The sequence below is a fragment of the Lissotriton helveticus genome, chromosome 7, assembly GCF_964261635.1.
Source record: "Lissotriton helveticus chromosome 7, aLisHel1.1, whole genome shotgun sequence".
NCBI classification, from domain to species: Eukaryota; Metazoa; Chordata; class Amphibia; order Caudata; family Salamandridae; genus Lissotriton; species Lissotriton helveticus.
Genome location: NC_136068.1, coordinates 1,727,939,547 through 1,727,961,813, shown reverse-complemented (window position 1 = coordinate 1,727,961,813; position 22,267 = coordinate 1,727,939,547). Strand labels below are relative to the sequence as shown.

The window sequence follows — 22,267 nt, the reverse complement described above, 5'->3', positions numbered from 1 at the left end:
TCCACCAGTACCCTCAATTGAGGTCCTCCCAATTTGTTGACGTACCTCAATGCCAATACATTGTCCATCCTCAACAACACATGACAGTTCACCTGATATCTCACAATGATCCTGCAAGCAACTCTGGGTGATTGATATGCTTTCCACTCTTGTTGACTGACCAACGTCCTCCTGTTGTCACTGAACCACACCTGGCTACCCATCCATCTGACTTGATCACACTTCAGTATCTCTCTAAAAATTACTCAGCCATTCCATGCTTTCATTTTCATCAAAACAAATTCACCTCCTGCACTGCTTCCTGGCTCAACCTCACCTTCCGTGAGTATTTTGCCCCAAACGCAAATGATATCCTTTCAACCTCTGTAGCACTCTGTAATGAATCTCTTGTTCTTCTTCTCTACTAGAAAGATGTTGCTGTCAAAAAACCCTCAACAAACCTTTAATCTATAGCCTCTCTCCTGTTTAGAGACTCGATATCCTGGAACACCTGTCCTGCACTGATGTCCCTATAAAATCTATCTAATACCCTTGCACAATCCTCAACACCCAAGGGGGCAGATTTATGAAGGCCTTGCGCCGCCGGTGCGTCATTTTTAACATGGGAAAACGTGACGCACCGGCGGCGCAAGGCCTTCATAAATCTGCCCCAAGGTTCTTTAGAAATTTCCCTTCTTGCATACACAAACTAAGCTAGTCTACCACCAGTTTCTACATGGAAACATATAGGGTCTTGTTTTAAACATACCTGCGCCTCCTCTTGATCTCCTCTCACTTCGACTCCCTTGTGACCATGATGTCTGTCTTTGTGGGTAAAAACCACCTTGCACTGCCTTATACTCATAGCCATAGGGTCTAGATGTTCATGTAAACGACCCATGAGTGAAGCCTTGTAAACGACTGAGGAATCGACCCGCATTTTCTCGGCCCCACCAAAAACCTTCCTGATGTTTTTCTGAGCCTTTTGTAGGAAATAAATGTGACCCCATACCTGGACATTTCCCTCATAAATTCCTCTCCAAACAGCATACCACTGCTCTCTATGGCAAATTCTTTACTGGCCAATTCCGCCAACTTAGGGTCCATCTTCATTAGTATGATTTTTCTTCTTTCCATACAGAGTGCACAATTATTATTCATGGCTACATACCTATTCTATACAGTCTAGATCAACAACAATATATTCACAGTACTCAATGGGGGTAGTCTGCTGATTGGAAGTTATGTCTCTACACATTTCTCACAAGTATACAGATTGAGTAGCCATGAATAATAATACAGATCAATAGATGGTTTGAGTAAATGCTATTAATGTATAATCTAGTCATATTATTGAATTGGGCACCACCAAGTGTCAATATCATGTTGCAATAAGGACTGAATTAGTAAGAATATTACTGTATTGAATTGCGTTTGATATTATTATTATGTGGAGATAAGGACTAAATAAAACTGTACAGAAGATGTCCTTGACGAATATGAGTAACATACAGATAAATTGATGATTTTTGAGTAAATGCCAAAAATGACCTATTACTGAAATGTGCGACAAATGTGGGACATAACACAGGAGTGTTTGACAGCAAATATTTGTAACCCTGTGAAAATTTCACTATGACCATGAATATGGTTTTTATCCAACCCCCACAGATTAAGTAAATATGTGATATTGGAACTGTAATGTAAATCTATCCAGAATACAGGTATTGTAACAAGCTCGAGTACGATTATATCTAACTCAATGTATAGGATTAGGTAAGGCGGCCATATTAAGCTAATGCATATGAGCAGACCCATAGATGAGAAACGCTCTGGCTCAGTCAATCGAAGGAGCATCTGTATTCACTAATAAATATAGGCTCAATGCGGACACAGCGGATACTGAAAAATTATTAATACCAGAACTATAAATAAGAGAGTACTACGATATAATGAACTTATTATCTGCAGTACTAGTTCCGCTGTAATAAGTTGTGAAATATAATCAGGATTGCTACATTAAGTTTTCTCCCGCTGAAACATAATGTGATATATAATTAGGATCGCAACACTAAGTTTGTCACCGTAACATTGGCGTTAAAGTGTGCACTAAGTCAGACTATTAAAACAATACACGTAAAACTACAAACATGGGCAACATAGTGCCAATATCGGCCCAGCCCCAGACCTTTCATCATACAACACAACACTCCACCAATAATCGACACAACACAAGTTTGATGGCGAAAAGTTGTTGCAGTTTTATTAGCATATACATTATGCTCATGTTGGGTTATCTTACGGGTCGATCCAGAGCAGGCCGCCTCTCGCGACCCGCCCACCTGATGAGCCATAACCCCCCCGGGGTGTTAACCGCGGGGGCGTTGTCAGTTTGGGGGGAAGGTGGTCTAACCCCTCCCCTCGGCGGACCTCTATTCCGCCCCTTACCCACGCCCCCCCTCCTCGGGGGGCGGAGCGTTGTGGCAACCCCCGGTTGCTCAGGTCTACAACTGCCCGAAGGACTAACGGGGCACCATCACTCCTCCAGGGTCCAACCCAGCATGGACCTCCCTGGGGTTATTCCTGCTCTCGCACCCACCGGTGCTCCTGTCGAGGGTACCCCTCTGTACCCTTCTGCATTGGATCGCCCTGTAACTCCGCCATGGCTCTGGGTGTGGCCGCCGCCGCCCCAGAGTCCCCCCACCTACTAGCTTCCTATTAGTACAACCTGCTGCTCCTAGTGCTTTCCGCTATATCAACCCAAGCTCGTCATATCAACTCCGGGTAAATGAACCCCGTCTACATCAAAGCACACAGTGCCTTTGGCCAGTAACAACCCGAGCCTGATGAAACAAGTTCTCCTATGCTTCAGGCTACTCCAAATTGTCGGGCGACACTATCCACCTCTCCTTGGCGCCAAAGACCTATTGCACTACAATTGCAATCACCGGCCCCCTTCAGCTCAGGCATGGACAAGTCTGCTCTCTTCCACAGCAACGCCAAGCTGGCACGCAACCAAATTTCCTTCTCACTTCTGCCGCCCTCCGGACAGGGAGCTGTGCCGGTGATGTCCATGAACTCCACAACTAACTGCCTACTGTGCTTTGCGGGTGTCCATCAAGTGTGCCATCTCCCAGGCTGTTCCTATTCTCTACCGCTGGCTGACCAGCAACCCACAAGCCCCTATCAGGTAAACAACACCACTGCCACTGGCATGGTGTCCCCTGTCCAGCATGTGGCCTTACACCCTTACTTAGACCTACTGGGGACATGTGTGTCCCATGAATTAACCAGTTAGAGGCTTACTGTATTAGCCTGATCCAAAGTGGAGGCAGAGCTGAGAGGTCTTAGTGGGATCAGACTGGAGGAGGTATGTGAGTGGCTAATGCCGGCCCAAAATTCTGTGCAACCTGATAATGCATCCCCATCGTCCAATGGGCCAGAGTAAAGGAAACTAGCAATGCTGTGGTACAACTATGTGATTGTCTCAGCGTGGGCCAGGATGCAGCAGTTAATGTGAGGCGTATGCGGGCCCAACTAAACTGCAGGGCTATCCAGCTTGTACAGGTGATGTGCTGAATATTGCCTGGTATATAGCCGCTACGCCAATTGCCTCCCTGTGATCTGCAAAAGGAGCACTACACTTACCACAGTGGACATTGCGTAGTTGCCCAAGATGAAGACGCCACCGTTAAAGCTTTCTTGCATAGCCAACCACGAACTAGCCACCCCCTTTTCAGCGCTACATGCGTAAAACCGCTATGTGTGACATTTCCCTATTACAGTGCACGATGAGTGACATTGAAGGACTAAGAAAGACATTTTCTTGCTAGTACACATCATTGAAGGTGAGGGAGACCCAATGTCAGAATTAAGCCCATCAAACCCGCAAGCATTCTAGGTAGACCAAGGATATCAGGCTGCTTTTGTCAGACATTCCATAGCTTGGGGTGTTCATGTGTGAGACAGTGACCTATGCACGAAACCTTGGGAGTAAAAGTGCCTGGTCTTGAATGCGACTGTATAGCTCACATGAAACAAAGTATCACAAAATCACACAGTCAGTCAGAACTGCCTGGACTCGTGCGACCGTAGATTTTAAGAGAAGTCCTCCATGTACCCACAATGAGGACCTGCCCAGTCGTCTACCATTCTACCCATGAGGTTACTTGTCCAGTCACCTAGGAGCTGTGGCCCGACAGGAAAATAAGACTTAGTTGCTGTTTGGTCATTGCCTGATGTCGTAAAACAATAACTTTGGGTATCGGGGAAGAAACAAAATTCCCCCATTCTGAACTGATCAGCCTGTGCCAAGGGAGTTGTCCCAACATGGGTTTTCCAATGTGCTCCAGGTATCCTCACCCCCACCCGTCCCTCAGTGGATGGGGCCTCCGTTGTTCAAACTGCTAATAAATATTAAGAGAACAAATGGCACAGCAATCCATTAATGCACATGAGATGCATTATATGCCCAAATCAACCTGTTGTTGAGCTGAAAACACATTCCCCCTTTTCTATCGCATTCAATGCATGATTAGCCCCTGTTCTGCCACTGCATCCAGCGCGAACACCCCAATTATTGCACCGTAAAAGACATTGTCCAGACTCAAGTAAGAGAAAACATCAATTCTACACAGGGCTGCCTAATAAGTCCCAGCTCCCAGTTGCTATCCATGCATTACTTCCATGAATGAAACCAGCACGCGTCCCACACCCCGGATAGTAATGAAAACTGAAGAGAACATGGAAATCCCAGACTCTAACACACTGCCTCCAGTGAGCTATGATCCTTCTACCTGTTGATAATTCAGGTGGCCCCCCATGTGGGCGTGGCAGCTCTTGTGCGCGGTTCCTGCATTGGAGACAGAAAACACTGATTAAAATGTCACCCCCCCGATCCACCATCTGCATTCTCTGCAATGAGACATGGCCCTCAATGTCCCCCACGCTACCCATGCCCGTTGTGGTTACGAGCACTAAGTAGTCAGCATTACCTGCACTTTACTTGACATCCCAAACCACTTCTGCCTCCCAGGCCTACAAAACTGACCTCAACGTCTCTTCTTAACAGACCCTTCCAAAACGTCATGCCTTCTCCAATACTAAAGGAGGCCTTATGTAGAAAATATATTCTCCTTGACTATGGAAGTGTCCTCCCCATGTGATCTCGTGTTATGTGGATCTGGTATTTCCAAAGAATTACCTTTTACCTGTGTTTGTTACTCATTGTCACCTGCACCCTTCGCTTACCCAGGATATAGCAACAAATTATTGCACATGGGCTACCACTATGTCCTAACTCACCAGTTCATTACCCCTTCATTCCTACCATGGGGTGCAACCCGCGCACCCCACAACTGGAATAGTAACGCTACCTGGGGAAAACCAGAGATCTCAAATCTTTCGCCCCCTGCTCCCAGTGTGCCATGACCCTTCTACCTGTTTATAGTTAGGGAGGCCCGCCAAGCAGTCGGGGTGTTCTACAGCGCGGATTCTACATTGATATAAAACATGATTATGGCCCAAGCCCTCCTATACACAAACTAGGTCTCTGCAAAGAGACCGGGCCATAAAATGCCCCCCCCCCCGCGCTACCAATGCTAAGCCAGCTTGTCAGTTACGCAAACTAGTTTGCAAATTCAATCACCCGGATCAGGGGCTCTTAATTGTGCACCAGTTACTGCGAACGAACACCATCCATAATCGCCTTGGGATGCATCATATGTCAAGCCCCCCGGATGTGTGAAAGAAAATGCGTTTCCATATTGTCACACGGGATGCATGGCTTTCCGACAAGAACACCCTGTTAGCACGAACTTCAAAATCTTGCAGTTGTCGCACTACCTTACAACCGGTTAGGTTGACGCCCAAGCAAGATGGTGCTGTGCTAATAAATAAAGGTTGCCGCTGCCTAACATACAGGTCGCAGCCTGAAGTCCGCTTGCGCATCGGCCGTGAACAGTGATTGAAGGACGTGGGCAGCGAGGCTCGCGCAGGGACTGCAGGCAAAACCTGGCAGTCCCTGGATGAAACACGCTAAAATACGTTCAGATGACTGGGGGTAGGGGGGGGGCGCGAAAGTTGGTGGTCCAACGAGAAAGGCGTGCACCGTGCCACAGTGATTCATATGATACACAGCAAGTCTGCTGAAACACGCACGTGGGGGGCTGCGAAGGTGAAACCTCCCGACGTCTGTGCACAAAATGGCCGCTGCAAAGGACCGAACCCAAGATGGCCGGGTGCCCCCCAGAACGAGAAAATGGCTGGAGTCCCCTGGGGCCGCGTACGGCAACGTAAAATGGGGGGCTGATCTGTTACCCTGTGAGGATACTAAGAGAAAGGCTATCTCGCAGGAAGTGCTGGTGGAACTGGCTTGCAGAGGGTGACACATAAGCTCCGCGCCACTCTAATCACAAGTATATGCAATAGACATTTGTACTATATACCCTTCGAATGTGACTCTGAAAGAGTATATACACTGTATCTCCATGTGTGACTTACCTCCTGTACATAGGCAATTTTCTCTGTCTGTCACCTTCATGTAACGCATGTAATCCTAAATCCCTATGTTTTACCACTGGTCCTATGTAAAACGCTCTGACACCTTCGGGTAACGTTCGCGCTATATAAAGTCTCATAAATACTGGTCCTCGGTAAAGCGCTCTGACACCTTCGGGTAACGAACGCGCTATAAAAATGTCATAAATACTGGTCCTTTGTAAAGCGCTCCAACCCTTCCGGGTAAAGTTTGCGCTATATAAATTCCATAAATACTGGTCCTCTGTAAAGCGCTCTGACACCTTCGGGTAACGTTCGCGCTATATAAATCTCATAAATACTGGTCCTCTGTAAAGCGCTCCGACACCTTCGGGTACAGTTCACGCTATATAAAATCTCATAAATACTGGTCCTATGTAAAGCGCTCTGCCACCTTCGGGTAACGTTCGCGCTATATAAAATCTCATAAATACTGGTCCTATGTAAAGCGCTCTGCCACCTTCGGGTAAAATTCGCGCTATATAAAATCTCATAAATAAAACGTTAACTGTCTGGTGTGCAAGGCGCAGCTGCCGGGCAATCACAGCAGGCGCCCCCTCGACCTGCCCAACTCCAGATGTGACGTAGCGTGGTCCTATGTAAAGCGCTCTGACACCTCCGGGTAAAGTTCGCGCTATATAAAATCCCATAAATACTGGTCCTATGTAAAGCGCTCTGACACCTCCGGGTAAAGTTCGCGCTATATAAAATCCCATAAATACTAGTCCTATGTAAAGCGCTCTGCCACCTTCGGGTAAAATTCGCGCTATATAAAATCTCATAAATAAAACGTTAACTGTCTGGTGTGCAAGGCGCAGCTGCCGGGCAATCACAGCAGGCGCCCCCTCGACCTGCCCAACTCCAGATGTGACGTAGCGTGGCCACAGAAGGGTGGGCGCCATGCCCGTTCACGGTGAAATGAAACGGGAGCAAGTCAAGGTGTGAGCAGAGATCGGGACTCGAGCACCGGTGGTAAATGCTGCGAGTCCCGCGTTGGGCCGCCAGCTGCTCCGTACCGCATACCCACAAACTCGCAAGTGGGCACGCGACCCAGGGACCGGCAGGCTCCCCGCCCCTCCCGCTCGTGAAAACACGGCACCGCAGCAGGGAGAACATGAGCTGGGTGTCTGTGCGGTCTTGTCATGAACCGGCTCCATGCAAATAAAAACAAAATACCCTCGAGCACACGGGCCCCCTCTGACCGGAACCCGCTCATCACAGACATACAAGTGTAAAACAAGCTTTTTCAAGGCAGGCATTTTAAACTCCCATCGTGACTCTCACAGCCCCAACAGCAGGCGCCCACGGTGTAGGCTTTTACTATTGAGTGCGCGAGACATTTATTTATTATTTAGCCATACAAATCCTTTGGATGGATGCTGGGCTCGAGCACGTCGTGTTTCAGGAATATTTGTATACATGACCGGTGTCCACAAACCACTGAGTTAAACCACCCCCCACAGTCAGTCTGTGGTGAGTGAGGCCGCACTTCATTCACCCCGGACAGGCTCCTCCTGTGAGGGGACGGGTCAGTCTGGACCGGCCCGGGCCTGCTCCCTGCACCGGATGTGACGTGTCACCGGTGCAGGGTCTGCAAGAATCAGAGCTCAAACCCATCATCAATACCCCAATGTCCCCGAACTAGAGCCATAAACGAGCTACGTGAAACTATAGCGGGTTGAAGCCTCGCCAGAGCGCTGTACAGCTCATTGTATGCCACAACGTAGGGCCTTCTGGGAGTTGTAGTCCTGGCTGGCCTGAACTAAAGACGTCTCCCCCAGCGGCCCGCAGCAAAGCGGGCCGTCCGCCCCGGCTGCAACCCCCTGGTGAGGGGAGCGGGCACGTGGGGGCGGCAATCAACATTCACCAGATGGCATAACGCTTGACCCCCGCTGCAGCGGCCAACGCTAAGCAGGACGCGAGGCGGGGCAGGTCAACAAACCACATCTTCCCCTCCCATTAAAAGATGCCAGGACGCTGCTTGGGAGTAGCAGGGCGGAAGGTGGTGCCGGGAAGGAGGCACAAATGGTGGAAGGAACACTCCTGCTGCGTCCTCAACCACGGCCCGCCCGACAACTACCCCTACCACCCCCTCATGTGCAGGGTACTTTGCACCCGGGAAGCGCTGCGAGGCAAGGCGACATGTGAAAAATAAACGACGCGCACCGCGCCGATCCCCCGAAAGCTCCCTTGGCTCTTCCCCAAAGGAGGGAAACTCGACAAGCTGTGTGAGCTTGGCGCGTTCACCCACTCGAACGGAGGCCCTGTAGCCGCACGCAATGGGCCCTACCCCTCCCCCCCACCAGAAAGGTTGGTGCATAGCAATGCCACCACACACTACTGACAGAGGAAGGCGGGGGGGTCCCACCCCCTCCCTACTAACACACGGAGCTGCCTTGTCCCCAGATCTGCCGCAGCCACGGCAATGGCCGGGAAGCGGCCTTTCCCACGAAGGGTTGGGGAGGAGGAGTAGCACTCACCGCACAGCTCCAGGAGGCCAAGGAGGGCGACGTCCAAAACGGAGGTCGACATGCAAACGGCGTCAAAGGCAACGGGCAGTACCCGCCCATGGTCCAGGCCTGGGAGGGCGAGGGTCAGCGCAGCAGCGGCCAACGCACAAAGAGGGCGCCTGGCCCTCGCCCCCTGGGCTATATAGACTCCCCTCCCCTCAAGACACAGGAAGTGACATCACGGGGGGACCAAGATCCCCCCAACCACTAGACCGCTCAGGGTCTGTGCCATCCTATGGCACTAAGGGTGGCCGCCCTCGTAGGTGGCCACCTTTGGTGTCCCGGGGCAGCCAATCAGAAGGTAGCGCACCAGCCTCTGCAGCTAAATCTTGCAAGGCATGCGCAAAGTAAAAACTACCATGAAAAACTACAAATATGGCGTATAAAAATTAAGATTGACTGGGTCAATTGGGTCAACAATTGGTAATTATACAATTAGGATAGAGGTGCTCGACTATATAAATGCAAGTCGAATAGAGCAATTTCATTGCACGGATGACAACAGACGAGGCAGCGAGAGACCGAGGCCATAACCCGCCCGCAGGTAAGAGAAGCTGATATTGGTTCTCATAGCGGGAGCTCTGTTGGGGAAACCGAGGGTGTAGGGTGTTCCCTGTTAGACAAGAGGACTCGGTGAGGTTCATTGAATAGTATTGAAAGATACATTTGTAAACTAATATGAAGTACGGCTGAATAAGGGCTTAAAGTTACATTTAGATTTAATACGAATAATGGATCGTTGAGTCGCAGGACAAACGGTGATCTTAACCAGCATTTGAGACAGATCCACATTGGACTACTCCTGGCGAAATATACGATTATAGCAGCAGCTATATACTTGGACAGGGGGATAAAAGTGAGCATCACTCCCGTACAGATAAATACTGTTAATGAAAACTATCAGTTGATCTTGCATTTAAAAAGACTGTCTACACCCCATAATTGCCCAATGAAGTATTCACAAATATAAAGGGCAGGTTCCAGGTTGACAGAGGGTGAATAATTGAAGTACCCCAGGATAAACAATCTGAGTGCGATCGGAAGAGCAGTGATTTTAGAAGGCTGAGGGAATGCTTAAGAACCTCCGCAACTAAAGTAAGTGTGCAAACTAGCCACATAATAGTTATGCATGTGGAGGTGGGCCTACCAAATCTTACCAGTATATAACCCATACTGTTAACACCACAGGGATCGAGGGGTACGAGAAAACTATCCCCTACGAATAAGATTGAGGAACAACTGGAAATGTCCAGAGGAATTGGGATCTAACCAGAGTAAAGGGTATACCAAGAACCCTACTATCCAAAGTAAGTGAGTAGACATATTGGATAATAGTGCTAAAATCCCTTACGGGTTACCCACATACTAATATCTAACCCGTTTTGTGAACATTATAGGTATACCGTGGGGTAAATTTAAAATAAGACTTCCACGAAGAAGACTGAGAAAGTAACTCAATAGGCCTACCAATCCATGAGAGGAGGCCACATACAGGCAATTGATGTAAGAAACTTTATGACCATTTATGATCACACACGTGACACGTAGAATAATAAATCGTATGATTAAAATAGATATTTCTTCTCAAGTAGGGATGAATGATACTAATTGTGTGTATTCATTTTTAGAATCAAGAAGCCATGTTTTTACCAGTTCTGTCCTGAGGAAGGTGTTCATACAATCAAAAATAAAGCACTGAAACGCGTTGAGATAAGGACCGAATTTCATTTTATTGTAAAAAAACTTTATTGTGATTTTTGTACCAATTTGTTATGTGAGTTTATTGAAGTATATTGAGGAGATACTCAGTGAATTGTATTCCAATGAAATGATAGAGACAATAACCTTGTTTCCTGTTAGCAAAAATTGTTAAATTAGGCTGATAACTGAGTATTTGAATGTATCACGTTTTACTAAATATGTACTGACAATTTTAAACTATGAGCATTTTATAAAGAATAAAATCTTGGGAAAAATAGAACATTACGAGTTTTGAACCTATATGTAACATGGTCACGATAAAGTGTTAGAGGGTCATTTCTTAATTTTGGGCTGATTGAGTAACACAGAAAGGAATCTTTTGTTCTTTACTTATATTACCCAGTCCTTTCTGGTTTATCTGGGAAACTCTCTTTTTTTGAGGTTTTACAGCACTCTGCTGTGGAACAGGGAATTGCTGCAGTCGTGTTTGGAAGGAGTGTACAGAAAATGGGGGGTTTTGGTTAGGGATATAGGCCTATCTTAATGATAGATAATCCAACAGTTATATATTGCGCCCTTTATTTTAAAGCTCCTCAGTAAAAGATGCATCAAGTTCCATATTTACATAAATAAAAGGTGAATGCAGTCTTTAATGTGTACCATTGTTTGCTGCATCAGGGCCTGGTACTTAGCTCAGAACTCCTGCTCTTCAGTATGGTAATTCATGACTAATTGTCTCCACATGGTAGTGAACAGGTGCATGGACACCATGTGGTGGGGCTTTCTTTTTCTTCGCCCTTCTGTCCAGGCTCCCACTCCCTGGCCAGTTGATGTGTGACCTGACTGCTCCACATGCAGAGTAGACTCAGTGATACTTGGAATAATGCAATGTAGAGTTGATCAAGAAGGAACCCAAACTATTAAGCTGCAGGTTTCACAAAGATCTCTACTCAGGTAATTAATCATGGAGATATATTACCACCTACAGACTTCTGCCACTGCATGGACACTTCTGCACTCCTAACTCCCGTCCCTTCCCTCGCCATCACCTGTATCTTATCATCGTTACTTGACCACAACTTTACTCATTTTTCCCCTGCAGACATCTGTCTTCATTTCAAGAAACAACAATAAAAGCTTTACATCAATAATAAAAATATATATCCTTACAGTAAACGTCCAGTGAGATCGGGTCCGATTTCTTCGATGCAATATAATTTTTAGCTTCACAGTAATACAATCCAGCTTCATTCTTTTTGATTTTTCCCAACAGCAGTCTGTTACTATATGTATTTTTGAAGTGATGGCTCATCTTGTACCAGGTGAAAAGATGTACTTTTGGAAAGGCGTCAGCATTACAGATCAGGGTGACGTTACTGTCTTCAATGAGAGTCGCTGAAGGATCCAGAGAAATCACAACATTGCGTGGACCATCTGCAATTACAGCCAGAATAAGTATTTTCTTCTAATTAATTTAAGACCATTAGAGGGAACAGAAAGATGAGTGGCATGCTAAGGTCAATGATGGTTGTGATGAGCAACAAAATATTAGAAAAGAAAGAGATTAAATTAATGAAAGCAGGGGACATCTTAGTGAAGAAATCTAAAGAGAATTACATCGTTCGAATAAGTAACTAGAGTAGAAGCAACTCATGACGTGGAAAAGTGAGGAAAAAAGATTAGGCAAAGAAAGAACAAATATTTTATTATCACCGAAAAGCAAAAAATAACTTTACAACAAAAACTTGCGTTGTGCACAATAAACTTTAAAAGTGCTTCAGCTACAGCAAATATGTAGAAGCCCAGAAATCACAAACTGAGGAAAGGACCTAAAAAACCTATAAAAAGTCAATATAACACATACACACTTTGAAAATTAGCCACATATCAGCAAAAGATGGATATGAAGTGTCATACAGGGGAGTAGTGTGTCATATAGTGGAGTGTCCTAGATTGAAGTGGGGTAGAGAGGAGTAGAGTGTCATAGAATGGAGTAGTGTGGAGTGGTGTAGAGTGGAGCTGATTGTTCAAAAGTGGAGTTGCCTAGAGTGGATTGTAGAAGAGTGGAGTGAGGTAGAGTGGAGTAGAGTGAAGTGTCATATATTGGAGGGTTGTAGGGTGAAGTGTTGAAGAGTGAATACTGTAGAGAGAAGTTGAGTGGTGTAGAGTGGAATATAGCTTGCTAGAGTAGAGTGCCGTAGGCTGAAGTTAAGTAGAGTGGTGTAGATTAGAGAGGCCTAGAGTGGAGTCGAGAGCTGTAGAGTGGAGTGGTACAGAGTGGGGACATACTTGCCACCTACGCTGCTACCTGACTACCTGCCCTCAGAAGCCCTTGTACCCTGGAGGGATTGGAGGGCCACCAACATCGTTGTGCTATAAAACCGCTCTCTGCTCCCCACGGTGCCAGACACATTTGCCACCTATGCTGCTACCGACTACCTGCCCCATAAGCACTTGCTCCCTGGAGGGAAGGGAGGACCACCAACGCCGTCAAGCTATAAAAGCGCTCTCTGCTCCCCGTGGCACAGTACGCGTGCTGCACCCATGCTATTCCCGGGCCTAGGGCAGGCCTGTCCTTGCCCTTCATTGCCAGGAAGAGGCAGGGCAGGGCCACCCCTCTTTCGCCTGGTTGCCTGTAATCTGCAGCTGGAGGATTCTCAACATATAAGGTACTGTGTCCCTGTTCGTCTTGCACTCCCATCTGCCGGCTCTGATTAAGGTCCGGACTTGTTCTCTCCCGCCTCTTAAAAACTGGGACTGTTTGCTGATTCATTACCAAGTTGTCACAAGAACTATTGACACTCTTTGCTCGTTGCTTGTTGCTCAATATTGTGTGCTGCCAACTTTTTTTTTTTTTTTGCTCCTGACAAGTTAGTTTTCTTTTGTGGTCGCCTCACCTCCTTGTCCAAAAAAGCAGGAGGTGAGGGAGAACAAAGCTCGCCGCTTTGCTTCCAGTTCCCTCGGGTATAACATTCTTTGCTCTACTACGAAGTTGTCATCTGCTTACTATAACGTATCGAATGGGCAATTGTGTAGGATATAAGTTGAACTGGGTGCCTTATTGCCAATTTGCTGCTTCGTTTTCTGATATGTATCTTTGGAGAGGGGACAGGCTGCAGTCAGCCTCCATCTGTTGAGGCCCACGTCTTGTGAAGTTGGAGCAGTGGGGAAAAGAAAAGCGATGGAGGGAACTGGTGGTGGACAACCAGGCAAAAGGTTGAAAAATTCGATGCACCCAGGAAGTAACTGCGTATTAGATCGCATTGACTGTTTGATTGGTGAGTGTGAAGGCATACTAGCAGCTGAACCAGCCACCCTTTCAGGTGCCTCACTTGTTCAACCCTTCTCTAGAAATACTAGTCCCAGCCTGTACCTGTTATCCCAGCAATGTTTAAGAAATCACACTCAAAGGGGACTCTTCCCTACTACTTAGAGTCACAACCTGACAATGCAAGTATTAATTCCCTCCTAACAAACCCCATGATTCTATGAGCAATGCTTATCCTCAGTTTAACCCTACTATCCCATGTGCAAACAGGTTCGTGCCACTACTGGACCTGACCGATGCCCCCAAAGAAGCCATTTCACAGCAGCCCTTTGAGATTACTAATATGACTGCTCCGGTACCAGACTCCGACTTACCTTATATCCATCATCTAGTTCCTATGCTCAGGGCTGAAATAGGGACCCTTAAATCTATGGTCGAGGGCCTCGCCACCTTGGTTAAATCTTTAGTACAGAATGGCTCATCCTTTCATAAGCTTGAAAAACCAGCCTCAGGAGCTTGCATGCAACCCATCTGTAACAACTAAACGCCACAGCAAACAGGTACTCAAACCCCCGGGCTCACCCAGCACCAACCTGTCAACATTTCCCGCAGTCAAGTATCATCTGATTCCATCCTCATTTGAGCCAACCCTCCATGCCATTCAGTGCCAGTGCGTTTTCCCTCTAACTACCTAGAGCCTAGCAAAATCTCCTACCCTAAGGGCAAACTATTGCCATTGAAAGGCCGGAATCAACTAACACAACCAGCTATACTGCAGTGTCCATCTGACCAGAAAATCTCTATGGTTAATGTCCCGAAAGTTGACAAAAGGAGAGGCCTCTGGGGGAAGACTCATTGACCAATAAAGCAATACATTGTAACCGTTACGTCAGGGGCTGCCGCTCAGAAATCCGGGACAACATTGTCAGCGCTCGGAGGTGTACATTTCCTGATTAACCATTTGATTGCATTGAACTTACACTAAAAGGGGCAGACCTTGTTGAAAACCTGCTTGCCCTGGAATGTCAAACTTGTTCCCCTGACTCTTCCTTGAACCAGTTTAAGCGTTGCAGTCCTTACGATCATTCTAAACTATTTGCATTCCAATTCCTTGGTCGATCAGTTAGTGGTTCCAACTTGGAAATCAACAATTAACTACCAAATAAATATGACCAACACCTTAGGCCATTCCCCACCTCTGCTAACCATGCAGATAGAAACCTTGAGGCCCATCAGCCGGTGTTTCACTATGAGGAAGTTAGATCTCTGGTAGATTTGAACAAGAGTATTCCCCCTTTTGACCTTAGTGAGTTGGGAGGTGTGGTTACCTGTACAAACAGTAACTCCCTAGCCCTAGTACAGGCTTCCACTAGACACTGCCCTCTTAACGCTGAAGTCGTTCCTGGCCCTGATTCTGACCCACAACTAAAGGTAAATATTATGGAATGTGGCCGGAATAAGCAGTAAACTGCCGCTCCCGCATTGGAACGATCTAATTGAGCGTTATGACATCTGCATTTTCCAGGAGACTTGGAGCTTGGTTCCCATATTTAAATCAGGCTTTATGAGTTTTTGCTCACCAGCAATGAGGGAGAGGGCGTCCAGCAGGGGGACTGATTAGATGGTTGAGTTTAGCTTTAGGCTGCCAGATCACCCATCATTTAAGCCCTAGTCCGGATATCTTGTGGGTTAGCATTAAGGGCCCTGGGGGGTGGGGGGGGAGGGCGGGGAGACCCCATTGACCTGTTCAACACCTATGCGAGGGGGACTAATGAGGGCAGACTATCACTTACTATCACCCTATTAGAAGAGAGCATAGCTAGCTGCTCACCACACTAGAGTGATAGTAGCAGGTGATTTTAACAGTACCTTTAGCCACTTGATACTGAACACCTACTGGGTAGCGATGATCACAATACTAAATGGCCTATTCAACTCCTGACCTACCGCCTGTCAAAAGATTGACTCACACAGCGCTTCAACTTAACACCCTTAATGAGGAGTTTGGCCTGAGGGCAGTAAATGGTACAACCCCCTCTGATAGACAGGTTGCCAATACATTCAACAGAGTCAGTTGCCCGTCTCGCATCAATTATGTCCTCCTCGATGTAAGGCTCTGGGGAGATTTGATTGATATGAGAGTGGGCACCACTACAGAGAGTGACCACAATCCTCTCTGTTTAAGCATAAATCCCCTGTGGGAAGCCCCCACTCATCCTAAAAGCAACTTGCCTTTGACTCTTACTAGAGTTATTTCTTCGATCAACAACAGATCCCTAAAATGGCAAAAGCTGGCCCCGCGAGAAAATAAGATTTTAGGTATCCAGTGCGACCTGGCAGCATGGACTCTTGAGCTACAGTCTGTTGTAACTAGCAAAATCTGGGCTGGCAAATGTCGCACTGGTTCATTGCTATTTTTTTAATCAGCTACGTACTTATTTTTTTAGCCCCAGGTCAGGCAGCAATATTATTAAACCACCAAGGGGGATACACCCATGGTACACCAAAGACTGCAGGCACAATCAATCCCTTCTAGCTGCAGCTTTAAAGATAAGAACTGTCCTTTGTTTAAATCGCGAGGAAGAGCTATAAGACCGCCCTGCGTACAGCAAAGATAGCATGGGAGGAAACCCACTGGCTGCAGCTTATGGAAGCTAGCTTGGCGAAGCACACTAAGTCTTTCTGGTCCTTAGCCACCTGGGGTAGTAAAGCAGGCGCATATTCACCCCCTAGTTATATCACTGGCCAGGAGTGGTTTGACCACTTCCGGGGAGCTTTATTTAGCTCCTGTGAATATGCCTCCAGTGGAGTTAGCGGAGCTTCAGGGGCATCCTTCTGACAATGAACTCTTTAGTTTGGGAGAAACAGAGGCTGTAGTAGACAGAATAGTGCCATCTAAAGCAGCAGGAGCAGATGACATTCCGGGTGATTTATTTCTAGCCAACACCCCAAGCTGGGACAGATATATTCTTCACTTGGCAAATGCAATTGACAATATTGCTCCAGTCCCTGCATCCTGGAAAGGCACAGAGATGGTGCCAATTTAAAAAAAAAAAAAAAGAGCTAGAAATGATTTCTCAAATTATAGGCCCATAAGCCTGATCGATGCCCTGCAGAATGTCTTTAGCAGAGGATCCAGACGTGGGGGGATGATAATGCCATACTATCTCAGTACCAGGCGGGCTTCAGGGTGAGGACAGTAACCATTGAGCACAGTGGCACTTTGTGGTACAAAGGTTATTCGCAGCTGGCGTAGGGCTTTCTAGGCTGGGACCTGAAGATTTTTACATCTAGATTATGCGCGTGCACCTTATAGCTCTGAGTCTTGCTACGGTGTTGGCGAAAGGAGGATTGGAACTGATAATTAAGGCCCACTGGGGACTGCAACATGGGACCACATGAGGAAGCACAAGATGAGGAACCATTGTAATGCCCTTTCCTCCCCATTTTAAACTGTCTTTATAATATGTTTTTATAAACATTTGACCGCTCACCTACACATATTAATTTGTAATGTACTGTTGTATGAACTGTTCATTTTTTAACATTTTTATAATTTTAATATTGCACAGTGTTTATAGCTTTTACGACAAGAGTTGTCGAAATAAAGCTTATACTACGGTATAGAGTGGATTAGAGTGTCGAAGTCTGGAGTGATGTAGAGTGGCTTAGAGAGGAGTGGCATGGAGTGAAGTGGTGTAGAGTGGAGTTCAGAGGCATAGAGCAGAATGGTGTAAAGTAGAGTGTTGAAGAGTGAAGTAGCGTAGATTGTAGAGTCGTAGAGGAGAGTAGAATGTTGTTGAGTGGCCTAGAGAGAAGTGTCATGGAGTGGTGTAGAATGGAGTTGAGTGGCATAGATTTTAATGCCATAGAAGAGATTAGTAAAGAGTGGAGAAGTTGAGAGTTGTAGAGTGGACTGTTGCAAAGTGGAGTGTTGTCAAGTGGTGTGTTGCAGAGTGGAGTTTCATAGAATGAATTAGACTACAGCATCATAGAGTGAAGTGGAGTGGAGTACAGTGTTATAGAGTGGAGTGTGTAGAATGGAGTTAAGTTGCATATAGTGGCATAGAGTGTCAGTTAGTGGAGTGGAGGAGAGTGGCGTACAATGGATTGCTGTAGACTGATGGAGAGTGGAGTAGACTGCTGTAGAAATGAGTGTGGTACAAAAGGGGGTGGTGATGGACGGAACATCTGAATCAATCAATCAAACACTCACACCCAGTCAAAAGATCAATGGTTTAATCCATCACCGTTCTTTAGCCCACTCTGCCACCCCAGTTCAGACATGGCTATATGCAAATCAGTCTGACCCTGTGCCTCATGGGAACAGTCCAGCCCGAACTGCCAAGCCATGTCTTCCCTGGACCGGAAACAAGCTTCCGAGGGCCGGTTTCTGACATTCCAGCCATCTTCAGCCCGGCTTGCTTGAATCCAGTGGCAAAGTGAGCAAGGGACTCACGTCTGAGCATACCCTGCCACACTTACGGCGACCAAAAGCGGTACAAAAGGGGGTGGTGATGGACGGAGCATCTGAATCAATCAAACACTCACACCCAGTCAAAAGGTAGAAATGAGTGTGGCATACTGGAGTAGAATGTCATAGAGTGGAGTGGTGTATAGTGAGGTAGAGTTGCGTAGAGTAGAGTGACTGAGAGTAGAGAAAAGTGAAGACGAGTGTCATAGAGAAGAATGCCGTAGACTGGAGTGGCATAGAATGAAGTGGTGTAGAATGATGTAGAGTTGAGTAGAGTGTAATAGAATGGAGTGGCATAGAGTGGCGTGGCGAAGAGTGCCATTGGGTGTCTTAGAGCAGAGTAGAGTGGGGTTTTCGAGACTGGAGTAGAGTGGAGTTCAGAGGCTTTCAGAGAGTTCAGTGGAGTGCTGTAGAATGGAGTTGTGTTAGAGTGGCATAGAGTGGAGTAGAGTGATGTGAAATAGAGTGTCATAGAGTGTTATTGAATGTCATAGAGTAGAGTGACATGTCACAGAGTGGTCTGACATAGAATAGAGTAGCGTAGAGTGGAATACAGGAGCATAGAGTGGAGTATCATAGAGTAGAGTATTCAAGAGAACAGTGTTGTAGAGTGGATGGTGTCGAGTGAAGTAGAATGTCACATAGCTGAGTAGTGTGGCATATATATTGGAATAGTGTTGTTGAAGGGAGTAGAGTGTAGTACAGTGGAGTTTGAAGAGTGAAGTAGAATGCCTTACAGTGGAGTGGCCTAGAGTGGAGTGGAGTGTTATAGAGTTGAATGTTGCAGAGTATTGTAGAGTTGAGGACAGTGTTGTAGAGTGGAGTAGCATGTCGGAGATTAGAGTGGCATACAGTGGAGTGGTCTAGAGTGTTGTAGACTGGAGCAGCGGAGAGTAGAGTAGAGTGTTGTAGAGTGGAGTGGCATAGAGTGGAGTTGAGTGGAGTGAGGTAGAATGCCAGAGAGTGCAGTGGTGTGGAGTGGCATAGTGCGGAATGGCATAGAGTGGGGTGTTGTAGAGTGGAGTAGAGTGGAGTGGCATAAATCACAATGAGTGGTGTAGAGTGGTGTTGCATAGAGTGAAACAGAGTGTTGCAGAGTAGAGTGACATAGTGTGGAGTGGCATCGAGTGAAGTAGCGTGTCGTAGAGGAAAGTGCATTGAGTCAAATAGAGTGGAGTAACATGGAGTAGCATTTAGTGGTATGGAGTGGAGTAGAGTGGCATATAATGGAGTTGCATAGAGTGGAGCAGAGTGGAGCAGAGTGGCGTAGAGTGGAATGGTGGATTCGAGTCAAGTACAGTGGCAGTTTGTGGATGGGCGTGGCTTGAGGCTCGGCGAAATGGCCACACTGTAGTGTAGCTCTGCCAGCCACCTACAGTCATCCTACAGTTATCCTTCACCCAGCTTGGGGTAATCGGTGTTTTTTCATCGGGACTGCACACTGGACTCGCTGTACAATCTGTGGAGGTGCGACGCTGAGAAATCGGAGCCGGTACTCGGATAGCCGGAGACCACATAGCCGCGGTCCATGCTCAGATAATGGTGGCCTGAAACCAGCGGCTGCGGAGAGGAGAGGCGCTTCACTATCCTGTCCCGCTGTGCTGTCCAGACACTTCAGCCGGCAGAACCCGGGCGCGGGCGGGAAGACGCCTCATCAGGACTCTGACGGCGTGGACATTCGCTGAGAGGACCCAGAGGCGGAGGGAGGGACAGCGTTGCGGACTCGCCGGGCACATATCACCACGCAAGTGCCCAGCGCCAAGGTGAGCGGTAGGCCGCATATCGCTGCACTGCCCCCCAGCCACTCAACTCACCACCGCCGTCTCCTCGTCAGCGGCGCACACGCAGACGGCCTGCGAGATCATAGCGGTGGGCGCTTCACTTCCGACCCGAAATACGTCGCTGCAGGACCCAGCGTGAGGAGCCTACATTTAGCCATGCAGCGTCCCGCCAATTAGGTTATAAGAGCTGCCTGACATCTCCTTCGCGGAGTTCAAGAGGGATCAAGCTCCCACAATTCACAGACACTGAATGGGACTACATGACAAGGCATTTGCGCTGACTGCATATAATAGCATAGATCAACACCCCACCTGCACTGCACTAGCCGAGGACGCTCGGCCTGCCATGTTGAACTGCTGATGCGATTTCAAGGATCCAACATAAGACGGCCCCTGCGCTCCACATTGCTGCGTCGCCTTCACACAGTGCCACAGCAGACCTACTGCTTACAACGGTGCATCAGGCAGAGTTACAGCCCAGCGCAGCACGTGTGACTCCCCCACTTCATAGACGCTGCATGCTTTACTAGCGGGCAGGGCGCCATTTTAGTTCGCCTCAGTGCAGCAAATCTAAGACTGCTTCAACACAAGGGGTTGGAGGCCTGAGCAGGATCGAGTTGAAGCGGTGGCCCAACAGGACAGTGTCTGCCCCACTATTGGATTGACCCTATATTCGACATCATAGCGCTATCGCACGCGTGCTGCGGGGGCTGTTTGCGGAAGTCTGCTGCGCCTGGCTGGGGACATGGGTAAACCAGAGAAGAATCAGCCCCGGCTGACGTTGGAACTACGCAAGGAGACCAAGCCAGGTAACTCTGCGACATCAGACTTGGAATTAGAAATGCCTGCGAACTCTCCCACTGCACTTGAAAAATCCCTAGCGGCCATCCAGGCGAGCTTACAAGCAATAGATGGTAAGATAGAAGCATTGAACGGTATGATGGACCACTTCTCGTCCAAGCTGGACAAACAAGCGACGCGACTTGGGGAGGCTGAACAGCGCATCTCTGATGCGGAAGAGGGGCTCCAACAGGTGGCGGATAAGACCTCTGACTTAACCAAGCTGCTTGAAGTCATCCAGGCCACGAATGAGGACATTGAAGTGCGCGCACGCCGGAATAACATACGCATTTTGGGCCTGCCAGAATCCACCAATGTGGGGCGCCTAGAGGAATATGTTGAGGGGATGATTCGCGACATCTGCGGAAAAGACAATCTGTCTCCCCTATTCGCAATAGAGCGTGCGCACCAGTCACTAGCAGCACGTCCACCACCAGGAACCCCCCCCCCCCCGAGGCCCATAATCGCGCGGCTCCTCAATTATCGGGATCGGGACACAATTCTGCGCACAACCAGACTGAAGGGCTCGATCACCTACCAGGGTAATGCGCTATCCATTTATCCGGATTTTATAGCAAACGTACAAGCAGCCAGCAAGGAGTTCCAGGCTGTTAAGAAACTCCTACAGAAAGAACAAATTCCACATGCGATGTTATACCCTGCGCGCCTGCGATGGGGCACCATGGAAAAAGTCAAGATTTTCACAAATCCCCAGCAGGCGAGGGACCATGCTCGGACACTCCGGCGCCAACGACAGCAATCACCTACTTCCCAGACATCGGACGTTGAGGGCTAAGTAGTAAGAGGGGTATAGCGGGTAAACAACGTTTACAACAAAACTTTTACCACGCACTACCATTACAACGCAGGCATTACAACACAAACCATTACAACGCATTGCGCTGGGGGGCGCTCTAGGATAGGGAATAAGTTTAATTTTCTATCCAACACCTTCCCTAGTGTCCACGGGGACTGGAGTTGGAATAGAAAATTATACTTACCACTATCCAGCACCTCTAAGCGCTATGCGTTGTAAAGGTTTGCGATGTAAAAACCGTGTTGTAAAGGTATGCGTGGTAAAAGTATGCGTTGTAACATCATACATCCGGTATAGCGTGATTTGCAGATGGGCTTGTTATGCTCCAGACGGGGATGGTGTATAGACGTACTTGTTATT

At 47.6% G+C, this 22,267-nt stretch overlaps 1 protein-coding gene across 1 annotated transcript in view; it reads right to left on the bottom strand.

Annotated features, from left to right (window-relative positions):
• Window positions 1-22,267, bottom strand: part of LOC144767653 (B-cell receptor CD22-like) — a 324,333-nt gene that overhangs the window by 63,236 nt on the left and 238,830 nt on the right. The window contains exon 9 of the mRNA XM_078651050.1: window positions 11,898-12,161. Within this exon, the coding sequence (XP_078507176.1) occupies window positions 11,898-12,161 (264 nt within the window). The remainder of the gene's footprint in view (window positions 1-11,897; window positions 12,162-22,267) is intronic.